Source organism: Myotis nattereri, assembly GCF_964212035.1.
Source record: "Myotis nattereri genome assembly, chromosome: 3".
Lineage (NCBI taxonomy): Eukaryota > Metazoa > Chordata > Mammalia > Chiroptera > Vespertilionidae > Myotis > Myotis nattereri.
Window position 1 is genome coordinate 168,652,224 of NC_138077.1, and position 18,618 is coordinate 168,670,841.

General features: G+C 37.9%; 1 protein-coding gene across 1 annotated transcript in view; it reads right to left on the bottom strand.

The window, feature by feature from the left end:
* The window catches only part of SGIP1 (SH3GL interacting endocytic adaptor 1), a 209,660-nt gene that overhangs the window by 24,573 nt on the left and 166,469 nt on the right, over positions 1–18,618 (bottom strand). The window contains exon 19 of the mRNA XM_081087620.1: positions 17,548–17,607. Coding sequence (XP_080943746.1) covers positions 17,548–17,607 — 60 coding nt within the window. The remainder of the gene's footprint in view (positions 1–17,547; positions 17,608–18,618) is intronic.

An 18,618-nucleotide genomic window follows, 5' to 3' on the forward strand; every position in this document is an offset into this window, starting at 1 on the left:
TGAAGGCTGAGACAAAGAAGGAGATGAGGCTTGGGGGGTTAGGAATCAGGTCATGAAGAGGTTTATATAACTATTTAGGAAAATTTGTCTTTATTTTATATGTGATTTATAGGCATTAAAATCATAGTTATTTTTTGATAATATAATACAAATTTATGGTGCTTTTCAGAACATCAGAATGATAAAATTTGGAACAGAATTATAAAATTCTTAAAGTCCTTGGGAGTCCTGGATAAAATTAAGAATACCCTCTATGGAAGATGGGAGGGCTTTGAAGCATTTGAAATAGGACAGTTAAAAGAGGGCTTGAGTTTAGATCACTAGCTATAGTGTGGTGGAGAATTTAGTGAGGAAGATAATAATGCAGGCAAGGTGACCTCTTAGAAAGAAAAAGATAAAAATTGGTGAGAAATGCCGATATTAGTAGATGAAGAGAATATCATGTGTAATATTTTTCAGTTCTGCAAAGCCTTCAATAGTCTCCCATGATATTCTTGTGAATAAAATAGTGAAACTGGGTGGATAATAGTCTTATCAAGTGAATTGAGAATTAGATGAATCACAATATTCAATGACAAGTATATATTAATCTACACATATTCTACAAATGTTGAGCCATTTCTAAGTAGCGATTATTCTAAATCCATTTTAAGGTAAATTGTTCTTCTTTTTTCTTTTTAACTATTTCCTTAAGATACAGTTTATTATTACAAAGTGGGATGACCAAACTATAAGGCAAATATATTTTTTACTAATAATGACAGATTAGTTTGCATAAAGATTATACTTAATTAAAATGCTATTAGTAATAAATGAATGCTTCTGTTCCCCTGCAGTACCTTAAGAGAGTCTGTTAGTATTATCATTAGAAAACTGGTTTAAAACCAGAAGAATATCTAAGGTGATGAAAAATTCAAACCTCATGGCCTAAGAGGACTATGAGGAGCCTGCCACCTATTTTCAAATATCTGAAATAATATTACCAGACATTGACTCAAGGGACCAGGGTTCATGGCCATGGATCTGCAAGTTAATAGCTTCGTGACCCTGGGCAATTCAATTAACTTTAGATTTTCTCAACCACAGAACAAAGGCAACAGAACACATACTCTCTGTGTTTTAGCATTCTATGATTTTTAAGTTGTTTATAGGTACTAAAAAAATTTGAACAGTAGGAACAACTTTCTAACAGGGAAATAAGCTGCCTTGAAAATAGTATCTCTTCATTGGAAGTTGGGGGAGGAGGATCTGTCAAACATTTACTGAACCTCTACTTCCTGCAAGATAATGGTGGGGACACAAATATGTAAACTCTCAGGAAACAAGACATAAAGATATGAAATAATTAACATAAGCAAACAAAAGCTTAAGACAATAAAGTGAGAGCACTAGGTTTTTTCACCCAAGATTAATTGCCAAATAAGCCAGATGGGGGCACTGCTCTGTGATTGAACAAAAGGAAGCTTGGGCTCTGGTCATACAGATTTAGCTCTGAATCCTGGCTCCTCCATTTACACTCTGGATGACCAGGAGCAAGCTGCTTAATGTCCATGACTCAGTTTCCTCATCTTTAAAAAAGAACAGATAATAATAATATCTATGCTAAAGGCTTGTGGTGAACATCAAATGGGATATTTGTGAAGTCCTTAGCACAGTATGTCCTCGAAAGACATAATTATTGCCGTTTTTGTTGCTGTTACTTTGTCAGGGCAAGCTTTACTCAGGTTGTTGAAATAGAGTAGGTTCTTTGAAGTTAAGTATTTACTTTGGTAGGAAACAAAGGGAAATGATACCACAAATGGTATTTTTCATTGAGCATAAAGCTAAACTAGAATTGTCAGGTTTCTTTCATCACTAAAATTCTGTTATTGTAAGACCTTCGTTATATGTGGTTATTATATCTGTTTAAGTTGCTTGATATGATGCTTTTACCAACAGGAGGTAAACGTTTGCTGAATGCATGTTTGTCTTTTGATTCATTCAAGTGTGAGTTCTTGCAATAATTAAACATTGTACTAGGTGCTGAAGGATACATAGAAAAATATAAGATATGCCCTAATCTTCATGAGGCTTAAAGTATGGAAAGGAACTATAATATTAGGTAAAAATAAACAGTAAAGCATTATATAAAGGTGGAAAATAATTTGATATTATAACTTATTGTATTACTATCAATGATCATTTTTAAAGAATTCAAGGTAGAAACAGTATTTATTATGTAAGTCCTTCCATAAAATAAAAGATCAAACACTACTATGGCTTTAGGGTTCTTTATACATTGAAGGGATAATCAAATTCATAATCTCCATTTCACTAGCTCCATGGTCAGCAAACCACGACTCCTGAGCCACATGTGGCTCTTTGGCCCCTTGAGTGTGGCTCTTCCACAAAATACCACATGTGGGCACGCAAGTACAGTGCGATTGAAACTTCGTGGCCCATGCGCAGAAGTCGGTATTTTGTGGAAGAGCCGGTATTTTGTGGAAGAGCCGGTATTTTGTGGAAGAGCCACACCCAAGGGGCCAAAGAGCCGCATGTGGCTTGCGAGCCACGGTTTGCTGAGCCGTAGTTTGCTGACCACTGCGACTAGCTCAAGGTCACTCTGCTAGTAAGTGGCAATGGTGAAAATCAATCCTAGGTCTCCCGACTTTAACAAAAACAGTAGTAGCAACCACAAAAACTCCTGTAGTTTTCACTGTATACCAAGAATTATTCGGGGAACTTTAGTTATATTAACTCTTAATCCTGGTAATATGCCTACACGGCTAAATTATCATTATTATCCTTGCTTTATAGATGAGCAAACAGGTTTCACATCATTCAGTAGCCTTGCCCCATAGCCACTCAGTTAGTAAGCAGTTAAGGACAGAATTGGGATGCAAATTCTAAACAGGAATGCCTGACTCTGGATCCCACACTCCAGCCTACTCTGCTTTAGGAGCACATAGTCAGAACAAAATTTTGTTAGGCATCTGACAGTGCATTTGTAGTAGCCCAGAAGGACGAGTTGCTGCCATCAGGTTGTGGAATTCTGACAAAATAGCAACTCCAGGGTTCTGGAAAGCAATTTTATGTACACTTAGGGGTTCTGAGAAATGGAGAAAGACACACAGAGTCACCAGTGTGTGAGGATTATTTCCTGAAAGGCAGTTTTCTGTGACTCTCATCACCAAGCAAATTTACACACACACCACACACCCTAAGGTAAAAAAAAAATCTCATAATAATATGAAATATTTAAAAGATAAGGTCCTTGATTTGTGGAATATGGTGTATAGACTGTGTATATAAAACACTAAAGGAAAAAAGGGAATGGAGAGAAATTTTAAAAAAGAAAGATACACCTCCTCCCACAAAAGGAGCCCCACTGGTGTGACTCAGTGGTTGAGTGTTGACCCAGGAACCAAGAGGTCACTGGTTCAATTCCCAGTGAAGGCACATGCCCGGGTTGCAGACTTGATCTCCAGTAGGGGGTATGCAGGAGGCAGCCAATCAATATTTCTCTCTCATTGATGTTTCCATATCTCTCCCCCTCTCCCTTCCTCTCTCTGTAAAACAAAACAAAACAATAAAAACATATTTTAAAAAAGAATGAAATGTTTGTGTTTTTTTTTAAATAAAAGGAGAAAAGGAAGCAAAATACTCAGGTACAGAAATTGAGTAAAAGTACAAGATAGTTTACAAATAAGTGAATGTTTACGTCCTAAGTTTAACAAAGATGCCTCATCTCACAACCTTGCTGGTCACTGCATGGAAGTGAAGCATGTAGTCAAGGTGGACAAATGACCTTTACATCCAGAAATGAGGGTGACGGAGATGGAACAAACACATGTAAGCAACAAAGTCTCAGAACGCATAAAAGAAGAGAGAAGAAATTTTAGGAATTGTATGAAGCAGCAGAGTGGAAATTGGGTTAGTTTTTTTTTTTTTTTAAACAGTTCATGTTAGTCGGAATAGAAAATAAATTATATTCAATTCTATAATTTAGAGTACATTCTGTATAATTTAGTGACAAAGACAAAGAAATAATACTGAGTTTAATTTGAATCCTGACTTTATCACTTACTGTGTGACCTTGAGCAAATTACTTAACCTCTCTGAAGTTTAGATTTGTCATTTTTGTAAAATAGAGATAGTATCTTCTACAGATGTTGTGAAGATTAAATATGATATAGGATATCCTTGTTATCTAAGAACAGTCATTATAAAAAAGTTATCCCAAAACAAATGTATTTAAATGGTTCCTATAATTTCAAAGGATATAGTGATAAAAGACTTGGTTGGGACTCTAAATTCTCATAAGCTGTATTTGTGTGAAAAATTTTTATTAACACATGAACAAATAATGGATTCTTAGAATGAACAAAAATGATTTGTGTTGATATGTTGGGGTATATTTTTCTGATAAAAAATTGTATTATAGCTCTACACATCAATCTAGGTTCAAATTTGCCTTTAAATCATGATCAAGTGAGCCATTATTGCAGGGTTAATTGAGAGTTTTATAAATTTTCCTAAGGGCCTCTCAATTTCCTGATTTTCTTTTGAAGTGGCTGTGATGGAAGTGTCCTTTTCCCTTCTTATTCGGGCATTAATAGTTTTATTAATTGTCAACTGACAATGACTTTACACCATCACTTTCACTGAATTCATGGAGTTTGCTTTCTAAATATTTACAGATCAAAAAACAAGATCTGAAAGAAGATAGTTATTTGCCCACATTTTCACAGACAGTAAGTGGTGGAGTCAGGATTCAAATACAGGTCCACTTAACTTACAAGAAGCCACAGAGGTTTCATCTCGACCCCCAATGGCACTGAGTGAGTTACCCCTGTCACATGCTTTTTGGTGTGCAAGGCATTCACATCCATGAGAAGGAGGATGGCACACCTAAAGTCAGCTATCATAAAGTAGGATAAAGGGTACTGAATTTCTGGGTATGGGATAGAGTTATTTTCAGTTTTCTTCTTCGTAAGTCCCTGCTTACCTGTTCTGGAGATTCATCTATATATATATATTTCATGTGTATATATTTATTTTTAAAAATATTCTTATTGATTTCAGAGAGGGAGGAAGAGGGAGAGAGGGAAACATCAATGATGAGAGAGAATCATTGATCATTGCCTCCTGCACACCCCCTACCGGGGGTAGCGCGCACAATCGCAGCATGTGTGCCATGACTGGAAATCGAATCCTGACCTCCTGGTTTATGGGTTGATGCTCAACCACTGATCCACATCAGCTGGGTTGTATATATTTCTTATTTTTCAAATTCCACTCTGTCTAGAAACATATTCAGCTGACATTTTTGTCATGTTTTATAGAGAATTTTCTCCAAACTGCACTAATTAACATTCTAAAATAATGTATGACTCAGAAAATGGAAAAATTATACTTTGTTTTCATCCTCAACATCACATCAAATATCATCAACACAAGGACTATTGTTGAAAATAGACATAAGGGAGAAGACAAAGCCACAATGCAATGTCTTCAGTATGAGAACTCACACAGCCAAATCCTAGACAGTCCCATATAGATAGCACTGAGAATGTGTTCGATCAGACATTTGAAGCTGAGCCAGGTAGAACATGACTCAAAGAGTATAAATGGTATCAAAAGCTGATTTATGTAGAGCACTTATATGTAATGACCACTGTGCTAAATACTTTACATGCGTTATGTCTTCTATTCTCAAAACATCTCTTTGAGGTACAAACTATTTTTATGTATAATAGTATGTTACCAGTGAGGAAATTGAAACCCTAGTGAAATTAAACCGTTTGCTCAAGGTAACTTGCTCTATAGTAAGTGATGTGTTGGGAATGAAAACCAAATCTAACTTCAATTGCATTAGTAAACCCTACCCTGTATTATCAATGTTTGCCCATTCATGTTAGTACACTTTGTTCCACGGTACAGCTAGATGCACAGCAGGTATTCTCAGTGCAGCAGTATCACCCCAAAGAAGGTGAAAAGTGGTTCTTGGGGGAGGGGGAGTGGAAAAAAAGAGGAAAAAGTGATTCTTGGAGAAAATAAATCTTACTCTTTTACATATAAAGCATGCAGATATACATGCAGTACATAACCAGATGTACAGAACATCTGTGATATTAAAATTCTACTGGGGAGCAATTATGGAAAAAGAAAGGTCTAAAAAGGATCCCTGAGTAAGGGAGGGAGGATACAGAAAAAAAAAAGTTCGAGAATCACTGGTCCATAGTTTAAAAGGGCCATGGATGCTCATGTCCTCTACACCTCATCAACTCTTTTGGAAAAATTCTAAGGCACTGGGTTTACTGAAGAATAATTGTTTATTTTAAAAACTATTTATTCAAGTTTCCACCGAGTGAATAACTGTGGTGCCATAGTTATAGGTGATATAATCAAGATATGGGGAGAATATCCAGTAAGGGCCTTACATAGGAACAGAGCACAGGAAAGGGAGGTGGGAGAGCTTGGCCAATCCAGAGCTGTTCTCACATGGACAACATGGATGGTCCCTGAACTGGGGCAGGAAAGAGGGCGATCTCGTCAGGGGATATGGTCAGAGAAGCTGGGGTAACCCTGGTTTAGGCTTTGAACCAAACAGGAGCAAGGTCAGAATACAACAGCCTATAGGGGACAGTGACATGAGCGCCAAGAGAAAATCCAAGCAGTCTGTGTAAGGAATGGGAAGAATTAGAGGTTCCGAAATAGCCATCCAAGCATGTTGGGAAGGAGGAGTATGCTTTTCTGTGAAACGCCTGGTGTGTACTTTCAGAAAGGTGGTGGCTATGTAACCAAAGAAATGCAACAGGTGCAGAGAATGTTTTACCTTTTCAGATTAGAAAATATCTGAAAAAAATACTTCATGCTTGTGAGAATATAATGAAGTAGGCATGGTGATATAATGATGGCAGTTAAAATTGGTATAATCTTTCTAGAAAACTGCTTTGGCAATGGGTAGCATGAACTTTTAAAAGTTTCATAATTTTAGCCCCAAATTCCAATTTTAAGTATCTATTCTAAGAAAATATCTTAAGGCCAAAGAATTATGTACAAGATGTTCACTGCATGTGGGGCAACTTGAAGCAATTTATATACCTAACAACTGAAGTGAAATGAATCATGATTCATGACAGAATGAAATGTGATGCAGATATTTAAAAGTTCCCAGTAATTAACAATGGAGCTAAAAATAATCACATATCACATTTTCCCTATTAGGTTGGAAAAGGTGGAAAAAAAACCCTGAAAATAACTCCGTGTTGATTGGGGCATAGAAAAATTGTTAATCATAATCCTGGTATGAACTTTGTGTAGGAAACATTTGGTAGAATGTAGTAATATTTAAACTGCATCTCCTTTAACATAGCAATTCCATTTTTAACAGTATTTCTTTCGGACAAATTCAGACACAGCTACAGGATAAGTACCTTTGACATAAGAGCAAAAAAATCAAGGATAAAAACCCAAATATCCATTAATAAAAGGTAAGTACATTCATAAAATATAATACTATGGGACCATTAACATGATTATATAATACATATGTATATGTATACATTATATAGATGCATATGTATATGTGCACACATGTATACACAAATGTAGTAAATTTAAATAGCTACTATTGACAGTTACGAGTAGATTTATGTTCTATTTACATAAAATTGTAGATAACCTATTTCCTGAATTATAAGAAACATACTTTTGAAAACATTTGAACATTTCTATAGACACTTATAGCGTACAATGGGTTGAGATGCATCTTGTAATCAATGTCAAAAGAAAGTTGGCAGCTGCTAACAGAGCAGATTCCACTGTTGGCTCTGCCTGTACTCATGGGAGTGTAACCATGGGTAGCGTAATCAGCTCATCTCATGGTCTCTTCAGCTGAGTTGAAGTATTTGAATTGACAGTCTGTCATGTGATTGAATTTCAGTTTACATTTGGACCCCTATTTTCCTTCAAAAGTGTTTTTTAAGATTTCATCTGATGCAGTAAGAGTATTATGTACAAGTGAGTAAAGAAGCTATTTGAACATAGAAGAAAAACTGTCACATGCAACATCAGGCAGAAGAAAATGCCACATTGTTTGAATTCTAAACCACAGCATTTTGAAAGATGAGACAAATAGGTTATGAATGAATTATGCATCATAGAAGAACTAGAGGCCCAAAGCACAAAATTCGTGCAAGAGTAGGCCTCCCTTCCCCTGGCTGCCAGCACCGGCTTCTCTCTGACACCCGGACTTTCCTCCGGTCACCGGCAGGCACCCGGGACCAGGGCTTCCCTTGCATCATCCGGTAAGTCGTCTGGAAGGACGTCTGGTCTAGTTAGCATATTACGCTTTTTATTATTATAGATATGCAACTCAGGTGCTAAAACTGTGTCTGTCAAAAACTTCTAAGTGACTTTCAAGATTAAACTATCAGCATCAAAGAGAATAAACAGGTCATGATTATGAACATGTGGAATATTACTGTGATATTAACATAACTGCTGATGGCCAGAAGTAATTTAGATGTATCTTTAAGTCTGAATATAATACAGGTTTAGACTCAATTTCTGATGGTTATACTGAAGATAGTGATGTGCACTTTGTCTGCTATTGTTGGTGAGAAAAAAATGCTTTTCTACATTTAATCAAGTTTATTTTGCACCTGAAAAGTTGTTATTAAATTGATGGAACATATTCCAGTGCATGAGTTCTTGGATTCAAATAAATGCAGAGTGTGTGTGTGTGTGTGTGTGTGTTTCACCAGACATTAAAAATGTTATCTCTACTAATGTCTCAACATTGTGCTTTCAGGGTTGTATTTATTTATTTATTTATTTATTTATTTATTTATTTATTTATTTAAGTTCCAGGATCTTCCTCCCCTCCCCCCTTCAGCTTTATTGAGGTATACTGAGAAATAAAACTGTAAGATATTTAAAGTGTGTATGAATGATGATTTGATTTACGTAAACATTGTGAAAGGCTTCCTCCCATTTAGTTTAGTAACACATCTAACACCTCACATATTTTTTTGTGTGAGAACATTTAAGTTCTGTTCTCTTAGCAAATTTCAACTGTACAATATAGTATTGTCAACTATAGTCACCATGTTTACATTAGCTCCTCAGACCTTATTCATCTTACACTTGAAAGTCTACCCTTTTACCAACCTCTTCCTATTTCCCCACCTCCCCCAGCTGCTGGAAGCCACTTTTCTACTCTCCTTTTCTCTGAGGTTGTTTTTTTTTTAATGACTCCAAATAAGTGATACCATGCAGTATCTGTCTTTCTTCTTCATGCTAACGTCACTTAGCATAATGCCCTCAAGAACCAGATGGCAAGATTTCCCATCTGGATATATAAAGATATCTGTGTTTATCTATACTTTCCCATACTGTTTAAATTTTAAAAAGTAGTGTGCTTATGTCAATGGCATAATTAGGACAAAGCAAACTATGGGCTATTTTAAAATATGTCAATGGCATGGGGGACATTACCATATGTTAAAAGGATTCATAATCCTATGCTGTATGAAAATATAACACACAGTCACATACATATGAAAAATCTTAGAAATGAAATACACCGAAATGATAGCTGTGGTTTTATGGTTAGATGATAGATTATCTCATTTTCTTTAAACTTTTCTGTTTTTCTAAATTGTTTTTATAATGAGCATGCATCCTTTGATATTGTAACAAAACTATTATAACTAGAGATTTCTTCTGTACTTCTTGAATGATTCCTATTCTTACAGTTAAAAAGGGGATGCCACAATTTTGAACAGTATTGCAAGTATTCCCCTCAGGGCTGAGATTTATGAATGGAGAGGCATAACAATGCTGCCTGTAACCGTCTGACTGCTGAAAACTTGCTATTTGAGCCACCAGTTTCATGAGGAATGGGCTGTGAACTGAGTCGAAAAAAGGCAAAAACCTAACATTAAATACTCATTTTCCTCTTTCTGGACTCACCCTTTCCAGTGATGATTGCAACTCTTGTAAGTCACCAAAACACCCTTGAAAAAATTAACACCAGTCTTGCTCCATGTGGCACTTCTCCAGAATAACCCTTGGTTGGTTTTTCAGAGGCATAGTTCAAGCCTGTAAATCAGATCTTGGGGGAATCCATGCTGTAGTTAAGCTGCTTATGAAATTGAGAAACCCTATGGCAGTGGTTCTCAACCTTCTGGCCCTTTACATATAGTTCCTCATGTTGTGACCCAACCATAAAATTATTTTCGTTGCTACTTCATAACTGTAATGTTGCTACTGTTATGAATCGTAATGTAAATATCTAATATGCAGGATGGTCTTAGGTGACCCCTGTGAAAGGGTCGTTCAACCGTCAAAGGGGTTGCGACCCACAGGTTGAGAACCGCTGCCCTATGGTAAACAGCACCCCCTATCTGTGTGACTGAGTGCCAGCAGGAAATAAAGCCCCAACGCCAGGTATACTATGTCCAGGGGACAGGACAGCAGAATCAGCAGAGGAGGAAGAAGTCTGTGCAAGCCTGTCTGCTGAAAGCCCATGTTCCAGCGGAAATTATTACCACACACATGTTGCAAAATAGTCAAAGACAAAAAGGATTAAAATCTTAAGGGCAATGACTTATCTTAATACTTTATCTTAAATGCCATGTTTTAATGACCCCAAATCAATCTTTGATCTAATAAATGAAGCGATGATTATAGAATTCTTAGCACATACTAAGTATTTATTAATGATAATTATTATTTTAGGAAATGATTACATTTGTATAGTATAGTTTATAAAGGCTTTTTACAAGTAACTGACTAAAATATCTTAGAGGTGTATATATATACTAGTGGCCTGGTGCACGAAATTTGTGCAGGGGACTGGGGGTGTGTCCCTCAGCCCGGACTGCACCCTCTCCAGTCTGGGACCCCTCGGACATCCCTCTTGCAATCCGGGACCGCTGGCTTCTAACTGCTCACCTGCCTGCCTGCCTGCCTGATTGCTCCTAACAACTCTGCCTGCTGGCCTGATCAACCCCAACTGCCCCCCCTTCCAGCCTGATCACCCCTGTCACCCCTGCCAACCTGCTCGCCCCCAACTGTCCCTCCCCCCCCCCCCCCCGCTGGCCTGCTCACCCACAACTGCCCTGCCCTGCCAGCTTGATTGCCCCCAACTGCCCCTCCTCCACCAGCCTGATCACCCACAACTGCCCCCCCCCCCCCACCAGCCTGATTGACCCTAACTACCTCTGCCTCGGCCCCACCACCATGGCTTTGTCCGGAAGGTCTCCCGGTCTAATTAGAATATTGCCTTTTTATTAATACAGATGGTATTGATTTAATAATTCATTCTACACACATTAAAAGGGCTTAGAAATGGAAAATTCTCCTGAGCCTTGACATCACCTGTTTGAATCATTGCTTCATTCATTATATCAGTTCTCATCTCTGAAGGGGGAAGTCAGAGAACCAAGAGTATAGTGGGGTAGGCAGCCTCAATCCCTGACAGCTCTTCTTAGAAGACACAATAAAAAGCTATTGTGTGACGATGGTTAACAACCACACAAAGGTAAAACAGTTCCCCCCTGGTGATTCTTGGCTCATCGTTCTTTTCTCAGGAAGTTTGTCAAATCTGCTGAAATGCCATGATTTATAAATCCTTTAATAAAATGGTAACATTTTCTTCTACATCTCCCATCAGCATTAACACAGCATCACCACCACTGCCGCCCCTTCCCCGCCCCCAGGAGTGTATTGCGTGGCAAATCTTTAGTTTCAACAAGTCAACTTTAATGACAGGCTCTGGTGGAGGTAGGACGGGGGCTGTACAGCAGGGAGGAGGCATTCTGCTCCCAAATGATTCTCCTGAGCCATAAGCAGCAAAGGCAAGACTGCTCAGTGTCTCTGAGGGAGGCAGGAAGGCCGTGTAGCAACTCACAGATCAAGTTGCCAGATATTTTATGTGGAAGACTAGAATTCTACAATCCAACCTGTTCCAAAGCTGGCAAGACCTAAATGAAACACAGCCATGCTACAAGCAGGGGATGTGTGAAGTTGGACCATAGTGGTCCTAGCTGGTCGTTACGGGGCACTTTGCATGCACTGACCTCAGTTCTTAACTATTTCCCCTTGACTACAACCCTGTGAAATAGGTGTTGCCAATATTCCAATTTCCAGAGAAGGAAATTGACTATGATGGCTGCACAGCAAAATGTTAAGGTTTTCCACTAATATTTCATTAATTTCCACAAAGTGGTAAGGTTTTTTCTTTTTAAATATATTTTATTGATTTTTTACAAAGAGTAAGGGAGAGGGATAGAGAGTTAGAAACATTGATCAGCTGCCTCCTGCACACCCCCTACTGGGGGTGTACCCGCAACCAAGGTACATGCCCTTGACCAGAATCGAACCTGGGACCCTTCAGTCCGCAGACCGACGCTCTATCCACTGAGCCAAACTGGTTAGGGCAGTGATAAGGTTTTTACTAATTCTGCAATTGATACATATCTGATAAGAAAAACAATAAATTCATAAGAGACCTTGATAAATATTGCTATGAAGACAGATATTGTTATGACTGTATTCATTTAATCAGCAAGTGTTTATTGAGTGCCTACTATGTGCATGGTACTATGAAAGATATTTTAGTTACACTGGTGAACAAGACAGACATGTTCCTGTCTCCATGGAGCATGGAAGCCAGACATTAAACAAGCAGTTATAATAATGTTTAGAGAATGTTATAATTCAGAAAACAGGGTGCTTTGGAGGCACCCAACAGGGAGACCTAACCTGTTCTAAAAATTAGGAATAGCTTCCAAAGAAAGAAATACGAGTGACATTTAAACCTATGCTTTGAAAATATTAAAATGTTGCTATGTTAGAGGACTAATATAAATACTTATGTAATGTTAAATGTTAACCTAAGGTATATTGGGCATTATCCTAGGTATTAGCAATAGAGAATCACCAATCCGTTTGCGCTAAGTACACACACACACATACACATACACACATATACATACGTATAGAGAAAATTATATGGAACATATATATATGTATAGGAGGAGGGAGGAAAAATGTGTGTGTGTGTGTGTGTAGGTGTGTGTGCACGTACACGCATTGCCTCTGAAGTTAGCTTTTTGCATCTGAATTATAGCCTCAGCACAATGTATCTGCAATCACAGTCCTGGAAAAGCTGGTATTTTTCTTCTAAGCTTGATATCTGCAATTTTCCTATCTGGTACTTAGGGTAGGTAAGAAGTCTAAGAGGCCGAGGGGCCAGACGCACAGAACAGAAGAACTTTCCAGGGAGAGTGCTGCAGGGAAGGGATGGTCCTCGGAAAGAGCAGGGATTCAGTTAAGGAAACAGGTGGGCGATTTTGGCAGAGAGCCTTAGAATGCAGAGAAGGGTGCTGCCGAAGAGGTGACATTCATGAAGGCGTGATGGGAGTAAAAGCAGTAGAGAGAAGCACAGAGCAGCCAGGGGATGAGTGTGGGGGAGGCTGTGTGTGCAGAGGATAGAGATGTTACTCAGGCACAAGGACACTTAAGAATGTATGGTTGTAGGGTTGTTTGTTTTCACTACCAAATACAGATGATTTTGTAGTGAAATAAGCTAACAGCACTCTTCTGGGAGCATCTTGATGTTAAATTGCTCTAGGAAACTGCTCAAATATCTAACAGTCACATTTTCTACTTGTCATGGAAATATCTTTCCCTTCCTCCCATCTCACAAGAACACTTGACAGCTTCAAAAGGATATACTCTTGGATGAATGAATTTAAAAAGTTATTACTTCTTGAAACCTTGACATTTTTTTATTAACCCAATTTACATAGGTTAAATTTCAGTGAAATTGTTTATAAAAGTGAAACTTTAAGAAAAGCTTTGACACTCTTGTGAGCTAGAACCACTGTCTAATACTTTCCTATCTGTAGTTAAATTCAATTTGAAAGTATAAAGCATCTCACGTTATCTGCAAAGAAACTCACAAGCCGATGTTCACTAGATAGTTGGTCGGTCAGTCAGTGGCTCAAACCCTTACTAAGTGACCAGGCTGCCTAAAGCATTAGAAGAACAAAGCAATGAATAAGACAGGGTAAAGTTTTGAGCACTATAAACACACTATTTAGATGCCAATAAATCATATTTTAAAAGAATTAGAAAAAGTGAATTTTTTGGGGGCATGGGAATCGTTCTTCCTTTTCTACATTCCCTGAGTAGAAAATTAAAGATAACAATAATTAATATTAATAATAAATGTGGGTAAAAGCAGAGTGCCCAAGAAGAATATGCGAGAAGTATATTCAATAAAATATGTTGAATGACAGGTTTTTGGAGTACAAAAATTTGGGCGGGGGCACTATACTTAAGGCAATTTAACATGTCACCATTTCTATGTCATTTTATTATCACAGCAGAAAATTTTAAAAATTCTTTCAGGTTGCACTAGCTAAAAATATCTGAGACTAATGTACAAAAATGATAAAAATGAAACTTCTCCATTTTTTTAACATAGCTATCCTTGCCCGGCTGGCATGGCTCAGTGGTTAAGTGTCGACCTATGAACCAGGTCATGTTCGATCCCTGGTCAGGGCAGGCTCAATTCCCAGTGTGGGGGCGTGCAGGAGGCAGCCAATCAATGATTCTCTCTCATCATTGATGTTTCTATCTCTATCTCCCTTGCTCCCTGAAATCAGTATTAAAAAAACTAAACACTGTCCTTTAAAAACAAACAAATAAAAACTCCACATAGCTATCCTTGCCTTGGCCAGTGTAGCTCGGTTGGAGCATCATCCCATACACTGAAAGGTCATGTGTTCAATTCCCATCAGGGCACATACCCAGGTTGCAGGTTCAATCCCAGTTGGGATGCGTATGGGAGGTAACCAATAGATGTTTCTTTCTCTCCCTCTCATTTCCTCTCTTTCCAAAATCAATAAAAACATATTCTTGGGTGAGGGGTCATCTTTTATTTATTTTTTAAGTTTTCCCTTAAAGTTTATTTTAACCCTTTGAGTGCCAACCAATATCCTAGGAACTATGCTAAAATTGCCAAGGCATTTTTGCTGATTTTACAGCAGTTTAGGAAAAAAATTATGAATCGCAAGTAAATGAAGTTACATATTAAAAAACTTAAGGAAACCTTTACCACATTTGTTTTCTGCACTTAGGTGCCATCTGTCAATAAAGAGTGAACTACTAGCATCTAATAGTGACACTGCAGGAGGAGTGCGAAAGCGCTCCCGGCACTTTTGGCGAAATACAGGAGGAGCGCAATCGCGCTCCCAGGCACTTTAGGGGTTAGTGCACTTTCATATGCATAAGCATTTCCTGATAAGGAGGGATGCACATTCATGATATGGATGCTCCTCTAATCCCTTGGGAAGCTTTGTTTATATTTCCCAGACTTGAGCAAAGACACAGTACTAGCGGTTCCAAGTAATTTCTATTAAAACTTTCTCACGTGACTTCTCTTGGCCAAAATTGAGATGCTTAGGGAATTTGGATCTTATAATTAGAATGACAATGTTACCAAATTTAGATATTCAAAAGTCTATGAACAAATATATTTTCCTAAAATATAAAAAGATGTGGTTCACATTATGTTACTCCACACACTTATTAATACTTATATTTGATTGATAAAACATATTTTAAAAACAAACCAACAACCAAAAATTGTCTTTAGATCGGTATCTTTAAGGAGAGACTATCTCTCTCTGTTAAAAGAAACCCCAAATAAAACACAAGCAAATGAGCCAATAGATACTCTAAAGCCAAAGTAAACTGCAACATCAAAAAGCCTGCCAAAGTGTTGTTTTGGAACCTCAGACAATTCTTGAGGAGTGCCAGTGGTGTGCTGTTTAATTTCTTGGTTAAAGCAGGGTACTCTACAGCCTCCGCTGAGGCCAGGCTGCACCAGAGATAGGGCTTTTCCACAGGCAGGTATTTATGGTACCTCAGGATCACCAACCTATTCAATCGCAGCTTCTCCTTTTGGGATGTGCTGATCAGTAAAAAGACACTTGGGTACTTTTTAATTCCGTCTGATTCAAAGAGGTAGTATATAAGGTCATAAGTTTATAGACTTTGCATCTTGGTTATTATAAAATTAATGACCTGAGACTATTAAGCTTCTGATGTGCTGTGGACTGCCTAGCCTCCTGTCCTCTACCTGAGCCAGGACAAGAAACCAGGTATTGGGAAAGTTTTAAATCAGACCCTATTTTCTGCTGCTATCTCAACTACTCCAAGCTAAGGACTTCCATCTCTAGCACCATCTTACAAGGAAAATTCACTGTGAACAGAAAAAAAGCCACACCACACAAACTACTTAAGAATCTGTAAGTCATTTCCTTGTTTAAAATTGCATTAAAACACACACTCAACTTAGGAAAGTTTCTTTGTGTCATAAAACACAAGTTCAATATTTAGATTCAATTCTAGAGTTGAATATTTTTTGGCTGACTTTTGATCCCTGGATACATTCAGCTATTTAAATGGTAGAAAATAGGGGATTAAGTGATAAATATTTACGTGTAAGATGATCTGTTAATTAAGTTAAATTACTTGGTTTTCCCTCCACCATTAGTTGAAATGGGCCATTTTATCAAGTGTCTGGCCCAGCCGTGGGCAAACCACAGCCCGTGGGCCGGATCCGGCCTGTTTGAAATGAATAAAACTAAAAAAAAAAGGACCGCACCCTTTTATGTAATGATGTTTACTTTGAATTTATATTAGTTCACACAAACACTCCATCCATGCTTTTGTTCTGGCCCGCCGGTCCAGTTTAAGAACCCATTATGGCCCTCGAGTCAAAAAGTTTGCCCACCCCTGGTCTGGCCTGTGAAAATGATTTGGAACTTAAATATAAAACAGAAGAATGCTAATCCTTAATACAGAACATAAATTATTCAGCACAGAGGTTACACATGTGACACATTCATGTATATTTTCCTTCATCTTCTAAAATGGCAAGTCCAATGATAGTTGTCCATTTTACTACGGTCATTCCAGTTGCAATTTTTGGAGACAACAGAACTGTTTACAGAAAATACCTCCCCCTTTTTCCTCTTCATTTTTCTGATCTTCTATGCAGCTTCCTTGTCATAGGACATACAGTATATACATATTTACATTTTACAATAGTGGATGTTGTATCTGAAATATTAATTATCTAAAACAGAATTAAATGCCAATTCTAACCAAAAATGTCCTTATATTTGTTGCATCGCATTTGCAAGTGTTAGGAAGGAGCCCTGGTTGACAGAGTTAAGTTCCTTGGACAAGAAAGGTGTTTTATTTTGTTTTGTTTTTTCAATTTCACACAGTTAATTAAGTAAGCAATATTAACTGCAAATCCGCTTTAAATTTTTTTAAATAAAATAAATTGAAGTTCCCTTACAAACCAAATTAATGTAATATTTCTTTAGTAGTTAATATTTTCTAAGTAGCCATAGCATTTTATATAGAGAGTGAGCCCAGGTCTTTTGAAGGGAACTGGGATTTGGAAATGCAGATGGGAAGAAAGGATGAGGGGAGTATAAATTAGAATCTGGTATGCTATGTACTACTTACCTTCAAAAGTCAAATAAAACTTTCCTCTGTCAAACCAAACGAGGGAAGGCTGTTCATTCTCTGTATGGCCAGGAGTTGAAGCGGGATGGGAAAGGTTAAGGAGAGGGAGAGAGAAGGACACAGTATGAGTTACAGAGCAGGTCATTAATCTCACTATGGGGGAGGGCGGAGGCACTGCATGCCATTAGCGTGCAGGGAAAAGGGAAGGCTGGCAATCTATGGGTGCTTTTATTTTTTTTTCTTTTCTTTTTTAGTTCAGGATTCAGAAAGCAAAGCAAAGCTATGGAGGCCTAAAGGGATGGGCATGTGTTGTCGATAGCTTGACATTCGGTGCTTGTACGCATGGAGCGGAAGTCTTCCTGGCCATGCAGGGGAATCAGCATATTTTAACTGCACTAGTTTGGGCAAACTGTCTTTCAGCAATTGCTGTATCCATTTCATCTTCAATGTCATCCCCTTCTATGTTTTAAAAAAGATAAACTTGGAGTTATGGGTCACATAAACTTAGCTTAGGTTTTAAATGACAACAGCATTGCATATCAATTTAATGCTCCTGGAAGATGTCATATATCTTCCATCCCCTTCCCTGGAATCACCTTAGGCATCCAGACACAAAACACCCTTTACCTATGTACCAAAGAGAAAACAAGATTACTAACGGTGCGCTATAATTTTTTTTTAATTAAAAAGCAGTCACTGGACATGTAATTCTGAGCAGTTAAATTATTCCTTCCTTTGTAAATTCACAAAGCAATAGCATCTCACCTTTTCCAGACCTGTTCGCTGAGAAACTGTCATGCAACCTGCTGCTTTTTAAAATATGTTCACTTAACAAATTCAATGGCATGAGTTCCACAATGAACAACAAACAGACAGGGTGCATCTGAGAGGCACTGGACACTCATGAGGTGAGTAGCATGTCCATGACGTTTATAGCATTCAGATGGCATAATGGCTTGGATTTTTAACGTCTAGATATCTAGACATCACTTGGCTAGCACCATACCTGCCGGGGTTTCACAGCGCCTTTCAAATGAGGGCAGTTTGTCATAAAAAACATCATCTTCTGAC